Source organism: Carettochelys insculpta, chromosome 29 (genome assembly GCF_033958435.1).
Source record: "Carettochelys insculpta isolate YL-2023 chromosome 29, ASM3395843v1, whole genome shotgun sequence".
In the NCBI taxonomy this organism is placed as follows: Eukaryota; Metazoa; Chordata; order Testudines; family Carettochelyidae; genus Carettochelys; species Carettochelys insculpta.
The window spans coordinates 7,461,471-7,469,612 of record NC_134165.1 but is presented as its reverse complement, the minus strand read 5'-3'; the positions used below and the strand labels follow the sequence as shown (position 1 = coordinate 7,469,612).

General features: G+C 43.8%; 1 protein-coding gene across 3 annotated transcripts in view; it reads right to left on the bottom strand.

Moving 5' to 3' along the window:
* Positions 1–2,749: 2,749 nt before the first annotated feature.
* AKAP8L (A-kinase anchoring protein 8 like) overlaps positions 2,750–8,142 on the bottom strand; it is a 40,775-nt gene continuing 35,382 nt past the window's right edge. The window contains exon 13 of one of the 3 annotated variants that reach the window (XM_074980078.1): positions 2,750–7,553. In XM_074980078.1, the coding sequence (XP_074836179.1) occupies positions 7,179–7,553 (375 nt within the window). In that variant the 3' untranslated portion in view covers positions 2,750–7,178. The remainder of the gene's footprint in view (positions 7,554–8,142) is intronic. The other 2 variants (XM_074980079.1, XM_074980080.1) reach the window with 2 other exon arrangements.

The window sequence follows — 8,142 nt, the reverse complement described above, 5'->3', positions numbered from 1 at the left end:
TTCCATGATATTCCAAGGATGCACCTGAGGCAGCGCAAGTGGAAGACGTTCAGCCTCTTTTCCTGGCGGGCATACAGGGTCCAAGTCTCGCTGCCATAAAGGAGGGTGCTGAGGATGCAGGCTCTGTAGACTTGCATTTTGGTGTGAGTGTACAGCTTGTTGTTATTCCACACACTCTTGCTGAGTCTGGACAGAGTTGTGGCCGCTTTTCCGATCCTCCTATTTAGCTCAGTGTCCAACGACAGGGTGTCAGTGATGGGGGACCCGACGTAAACGAACTCGTGGATGACCTCTAATGTATAGTTGTCAATGCTGATTGATGGGGATTCAGCAACATCCTGATTGAGTACGTTTGTCTTCTTTAGGCTGATGGTAAGCCCAAAGTCCTTGCATGCTTTGGAGAACTGATCCAGCAGTTTTTGAAGCTGGTCTTCTGTGTGAGACACTACAGCAGCATAGTCTGCGAACAGCATGTCTCTGATGAGGACTTCTCGCACCTTAGACTTAGCTTTCAGCCTTGCAAGGCTAAACAGTTTCCCATCAGATCTTGTGTGCAGCAAGATGCCCTCTGTTGAAGATCCAAAGGCACGCTTCAGGAGGAGTGCGAAGAAGATCCCGAACAATGTCAGAGCAAGCACGCATCCTTGTTTGACGCCGCTCCTGATTCTGAAAGCATCCGATAATGCGCTATCATATTGGATGGTTCCTCTCATGTCTTCGTGGAACGACTGGATCATCTTGAATAACCGTGGAGGACAGCCTATCTTGTGGAGCAGTTTGAACAGACCATCCCTGCTGACCAAGTCAAAAGCCTTGGTCAGGTCGATGAAGGCTATGTAGAGTGGCTTTCTCTGCTCCCTGCACTTCTCCTGCAGCTGCCTTAGAGAGAAGACCACGTCAATGGTAGACCTCTCTGCGCGGAATCTGCACTGCGATTCGGGGTACACCCTCTCAGCAATCTTCTGGAGTCTGCCAAGGATGACGCGAGCGAACAGTTTACCAGTGACGCTTAGGAGGGAGATTCCACGGTAGTTGTTGCAGTCGCTTCTGTCTCCTTTGTTCTTATACAACGTTACAATGTTAGCGTCGCGCATATTCTGTGGCACCTCACCCTCTTTCCAGCACAGGCACAGTAGTTCATGTAGGGGTTCCAGGAGTGTGTCAGCGGCACATTTGATTACCTCTGGTGGTACACCATCCTGACCAGGGGCCTTTCCTGCTGCAATGCTGTCGATGGCTCTCTTCAGTTCATCCACAGTCGGTTCTTGATCCAGTTCGTCCATTACTGGTAGGAGCTCAACGGCATCGAGGGCTGCGTCAACCACAACATTCTCGCGTGATGTGAAACACATGCATCTTAAGAACAAAGGCCTGTTCAGAAAACTGCAGAGACTCTCTTTCCAGACCATTGGATTATCATTGTGGATGTTGAAATTCCAACAGTGACTGTGGGAGACCCAGCCTACAGCTTAGTCACATGGCTCACGAAGTTGTAAGAACACCACCTTTACACCAGCAAGGAGCACTTCTGTTCCAAGCTCAGCTGGTGCAGAAGGACCTTTGGCTGTTTCAAGGGTACTGTCTACTCATGAACTTACACACAATGTTGGGTGAAAAACAAAAAGCAATGGTTGTAGCTGCCTGCTGTGTGCTTCATAATATCTGTGAATCTAATGGGGAGAAGTTTCCAGTGGGGTGGAAAGCAGACATGGAATGACTGTCTGCTGATTAAGAGCAGCAGATGCCAGGGTTATAAGAGGAGCTCAACAGGGAACAATCCAGCTCAGGGGCTCGTTGACAGACCATTTTAATGGTGAGCCACAGTAATGACATTGTTCTTGTTTTGTTTGATTGTTTTGTACCTTAACACAAAACTTGTGTGTGTTCAGTAAATATAACAGTGCAAATGCACCTATTGCTATTAGCTGTTAGTCTTACTCAGCCTGCACGTGTTGTAAATACAGATGAATTAAGTTTTCATAAATATACTTTTATTTCAAACCTCTGCAAACCTCAGTATTTAGAACTGAATGAAAATTCATAAATTAAGGGAAATGAATCTTGGAAAAGAAAAGAATTCTCATGTTCATTTTACAAACATATATTGACCATATCTCTCATAGGTATGTGGAACTGTGATTGTCTGTACTCTCTCTGAGAATGTAGTGACCAGGGGTAGTGCAGTGGCCATGGAGAAATTCTTCCCATAGAAGAAGCTGGCATGTATGGAATGTGTGGGGGAGAGGTGTGGGGAATTGCTAGAGTGAAGTTCTCTATGGGCTGAAAAGGGAGGCGAGCATAAATCCGTTGACCATGAAGGTCACCAAGAGCCTCCAGCATGTCTATTTGCCTCTAGAGAAGATCTAGCACCTCCTCCTGCACATTTCCTTTTCCTGAGCCTCTCTCTTCTTTGCACTATTCCTGTCCATTCTATTTATAAGGGTGATCCTCCAAGCCCTGTGCTTGGTATCTGAAGCACCAGAAGCTTGCAGAGGATTGCTTGGTACATATTTTCCCACATTTTCTTCCTTCTCTTTATCTAGCTCAGTGGTTCCCAAACTTTTCAGCATCACACCCTCCTTTTGATTTTCGAGAAACCTCACGCCCCCCCAACCTCTTCTTTACCATCATCGAACCCTCGCTTTTAACAAAAAAATCAATTCTTAACTTAAAATAAACAAACAATCTTGATATAATAATGTTATTTAAAATTCAAAATAAGCACAAATAGTTTTCTTGGCCCACATATTTAATAAAAATGTAATTTAACAGCAGAAACAGCAGAAACGAATTCAATGTGAAAGATGATGATGCAGTTTCTTCATAAGTTGGGAAACCCTAGGAGACTGACTATGGATCATCCAAGCTAACGGCACAGGCCCCACCTTGTAGGTGCCTGCTGCATCCCAAGCTGGCCAGCTGCCTGAGCCCTGTGCTGCTGGGGCTGCCCAGTGGAGCCCCTCCCCCCCCAAAGCCAGACACTGCTGTCTAACCCCATTCTCCTCTCCACCCAACCCACACTCACTCACCTTTGCAGGAGGCAGCTAGCTCCATGCAGGCCTTCACCAGCTGCCTGCTTTTTGTAGTGGCTGAGCTGGGTTGCCCATGTGAAATGGCATGGGCTGAAAGTCAGAAGCAAAGGCTGGCTCTTTCTTGGGGTGGGGGAAAAATGGGGGGGGGTGGATCAGCTCATGCGCCCCCCAGTTTGGGAAGCCATGATCTAGCTGAACTGCTCAGCTGGTATAGAGGGAGGGATTATCAAGGTCCACATTTCCAGCTACAGAAGATGTAATGTACAGAGGTATTCACCAGACAGGTAAAAACTTGCTATGCTGAACTCACTCCTCTTGATCCATGCAAGTACAATCACCACATTCTCACTTCTTGGAATGCACAGACCATGACAGCAGACCCAGCTATAGTGAGTGTGGTAGTGGAAATGAGGTTTCTCCACAGGGTGGCTGGGTACCAGACAGGGTGAAGAGTTTACCTATTCTGGAGGCCCTTAGAATGCAGCTGTTAATCCTACAGATAGAGGAACCAGTTGCAGTAATCCAAGCACCTGACAAGGATGACCCCCAGAGAGGCTTTCATTTCAACTATATCAGCCAAGTCTCATGGGGTAGAGTCCCCCAGGCTGACCCAGAACATGCTGGAGGGACTGTATCTCTCAGCTGATTCAGGTAAATAAAGCATCTGGCAGCCTGCAAAGGGCTAACTGTGTAGTATTGTCCAGGCCACAGACCACTTACTGCCCACCTTTTATAAAAGCTTCCGTTACTTCTTAAAACTTAAATTTAGAGCTCCTTTGTGTGTATATATGTTCACTTGCTTTAACTTCATAAATAACTCTTTTCTCACAAAATAAATCTTGATAAACTTTGTCTTTCTGCTTTATTTGGCACTAGTGAGGCAACAGCTGGAGTATTACATGCAGTTTGAGCCCACGATACAGAAAGAATGTGGATGCATTAGAGAGGGTACAGCAGAGGGCAATGAAAATGACTAGGGGGCTGGAACACATGACCTATGAGGAGACTTTTGGGGAGTGGTGTTCAAAAACTGATCAGTGCAATCACGGTCATAGGGACGAGTTATGACAGCTGAGAGTAGGGTAGCAGCTGAAGGACCATTAAGGCTGACAACAAGCTAGTGTCTACACATGCAGTATGTTGACATAAATTGGTCCACTGAGTCTGTCACTTGGGGAGGAAGTGTTATTGGACTGCTATAAAGGAGTACTTACATAGGCCAGGGACAAATTTTGGTGTAGACAAACAGATTAGTAACCTGAGAAGAGTTAACTTACATTTACCTCACCTAGTAGCATGGAACAGGCCTAAATAAATAGAGCTCATCACGTTTATCGCTATAGGGAATGTTCTCTAATACTTTAATCATTTTATACTCTGAATTATCTCCAACTTGTCAACCTTCCTGAAACGAAGGTACTTGAACTGGACATAATGTCCTCACGTCACTGACACACATGCCAAAGAGAGGTACAATAACCTCTGTTTCTACTTGGATGCATAAAGAGGGGCATCTCAAGGGTCACACTAACCATTTTGGCAAGAGTTTCCCATATCACAGCCACGTTGAAGAAGTCAGTAGTGATATGCAATACTGGTGACCCTTCTGCAACTTTCAGATCACTATAGTAAACATTTTGAAATTTGACCCTGTGCCTCAACATTTACACTAAACCCAGTTTAACCAGCTGAGTGTTAACATTCTCTGTTGTAAGACTACGCTAGAAAATCCTACATGGACACCTGTAGTTTAGAAGCTATGCAGTTCTACTGTCTACAACCATCTAGCTTAAATTCCATAGTATGGAGAAATGAATGCAAGTAGGAACAAAGAAGTCAAGTTTATAAAGAAAACCGACCAGCTACAGCTACATTCGCTCTATATTAGGGAACAGTAACAAAGGTAGCTGTGTTAGTCTGTACTCCAAAAAAATAAAGCAGCAGAAATGTAGTACTTTAAAGACGAACAAAATGATTTCTTGGGTGATGAGCTTTCGTGGGACAGATCCACTTCTTCAGATCAAGTGGTCTGTCCCACAAGAGCTCATCACCGAATAAATCTTTTTTAGTCTTTCAAGTGCTACATTTCTGCTGCTTTGTTTTATTTTAAGGAAGTTCCACAGATGTTGGAGCCATTAAAGCATCTCCATTAAGCCTGTCCCAAAATAGTACCACCTCTACCCTTTTCCACACACACACGTCCATAACTCAGCATAAGCCAGCAGAGATTTGTCTGAACAAAGATGGTTCTGTGTCTTGCAGGGGTAGGCTTTACAATGTCATGGAAATATTTAAATATGTGATTTTGTGAGTTCAGAATTAAATAGACAGCATTAAAACATCAGTGACTAACCTGGGACAACTTCTGTAAATACCTGTGAATATTCACAAGGCACAGTCAGCTGGAGATCTTAGACATCTTATTTTATAGCCTTGTGCGATATCTACATTATGAAATAGTCAAATTTACTAAAGTTGACTTTGTAAAACTGGATTTTAGAAAGTCAAAGTTGTCTGCATCTGCCCACAGAGTCAACTTAGTGCCTCCCCACTAAATTGCCAAAGTCTGACTGTTGCAACAGTGCATTATGGGAACCAATCCCACATTTTCCTCAGCCCCATGGCATTTTATTTTTGGCTGGTGCATTATGGGGAAAAAAATGCCCTGCGAGTGGTTGTGATGTCATCTTCCCAGACTGTATTGCCCTCATTCACCTTCTCTTGAAAACAGCCATTTTTCAGACCTCTCTTGCCCCACTGAAATTGTTTGTGCTGTCTGCATTAAGGACCTTGTTACCAAAGGTGTTCTGAGAGCACCCACCTGACTGAACAATTTCAACAGGTGTTCAACTAGTCATCTCCGCTTTACATTTGTAAGGGGCAGCCTTCCACCCAAAGCTGCCATGTGGCAGTTATGTTTCTAAGCAGTCACTGCTGGTCATTCTGTTCCTTTTTTAAAGAACAGTGACTTAAAAAAAAATAACCTTACCAAATGTGTTCTGAGAGCACCCAGATGACTGCACCAGGTCAAGACGTTGCTCAACGAGTTTTCCCCACTGAAAAAACATCAAAACAGGTGAGCTTCAGAAGCTGAAGCTGATGGTACTCAAGTGGAATAAACTGGTTCCATGCAACTAGGGAAAGACTTCGTATTATTCACAAAGGAAGAAGATACAATGCAAAAGTGGTAGTATCCTGATAGTGTATCTGGATGGAGGAGCCAGGTTTGAAGATGAGAGAAAGAAACCTTAATCGTCACCATGCAGAAATAAGGAATGCTCTAGGGAGACCATTGCACCGATGTCTTCAACTTGAGGTGAGCAGACTGTTAAAGGTATTTGCTCTAGACTCATGAATCCCAAAGACTAAACAGAAGAGAAGGAAATAACCCCAGAGGATGTTGGTAGCTAGTGGCTGCTGGAAGGAGCCAATGTCCCATCAGAAGGAGTAGTGGCTCAAAAAGAGAAGGAAAAGTTAAGGAAGTGACAAACGAGAAACCCCTGCACTCATCTCCACCTCCAGAAATTAAGGCGCAGACGAGGTAATCTCAATGTAGTGCTTTATCTCCACCCACCAAAAACATTCACCTTTCAGTGAAAGTACTTTACAAACAGTACAACGTCAACACCACTTATTTTTGCTTTGCATTAAAAAGGAAGAATAAAACATCAGGAAATGTACTACAGTCACATGGAAATTATGCAGAATCTTACATCATACACTGAAGTATTTTAAATCTTGGATTTGAAGCTCTGTATGCTTCCAGAAAGGCTGGCTAAGAGACAACCCTCTTTCTTTCAGATATAAAAAGTTTCACAGGGAAGATAGAGATTTAAATGCTGGATTGTATTGTACTATGTGGTGCATTAGCACAATCTGATCTGTACACATGCTCAAAGGAAATTCTAGTACAAAGCCATCTAAAATCTTGGACTGCACAAAACGTAGCTACTAAAACGAATGTTTGGTTTAAAAAAAAAATCTACTTCCAAAACCACTTTACAGATAGAGGCTTTCAATGGCCATAAGTAGGTGAAAGTTTAGTAGAATGATAACCAAAAACATACTATGAAGTTTCACAGATAGTTATGCTTTAAAAAAAACTTAATGTTGGATCTTAAACATGTCAGATTCCCCATCCAGAGTCTACTCCACAGGCTCATCCTCTTCTGCTGCTGCAATAACACCCTTGTTTTCTTCCTCACCTTCTACCAGCTGTTCTTCCTCCTCACCAGCAAGGGCTTCCTCTGCAGCTTGTGAATTATTATCCTCTGTGTATCCGGCTTCTCCTTCTGCCTGTGCCTGGACCTCCTCTTGGTCCTCATGATTCTCAGTTGTTTCTACTTCTGGCTTCTCTGCTTGGTCTTGGCCTTCCTCATCTTGATTTTCTTCACCTTTGTTTTCTTCACCTTGGTTTTCATCTGCTCCTTCAGCTATTCCCTCTTCTGCATTTCCACTTGTTCCACCTTCTTCCTCATGCTCCTCTTTCTCTTCTGGATCATCTGTGAAGGGATTCTCACCCTGCAACACAAGACAGAATTATTTGGATAGGTTCTTGGCAGATGTCTGCTAAGACCATCTCAATTTCACACAAATGACAGGTACGTGAGATCCTGAGGCAGGGCATGAACATTGCTGACCTCAGGCTAGGATCAGCACTTGAAAGATCTGTGGACCTAAAAATATTTGTACAGAACCAGAGGGATTAACTGTGGCTGGCTGTAAGTTAGTGAGCCTCACAGCAGCGTGCAGTGAAGAGACCCATGAGGTTTTGCTTTATTACTGAGAGCTACTTTATGTTATAGTAAGGCATTTGATACACTCTCGCATCAGTAAACTAGGCAAATACAATTTAGATGGGGCTACTACAAGGTGGGTGCAAAACTGGCTGGATAACCACTCAGAGTAGCTGTTAATGGTTCTCAATCCTGCTGGAAAGGTATAACAAGTGGAGTTCCGCAGGGGTCTGTTTTGGGACCGGTTCTGTTCAAAATCTTCAACGATTTAGATACTGGCATAGAAAGTACGCTTATTCAGTTTGCAGATGATACCAAGCTGGGATGGATTGCAACTGCTTTGGAGGATAGGGTCAAAATTCAAAATGATCTGG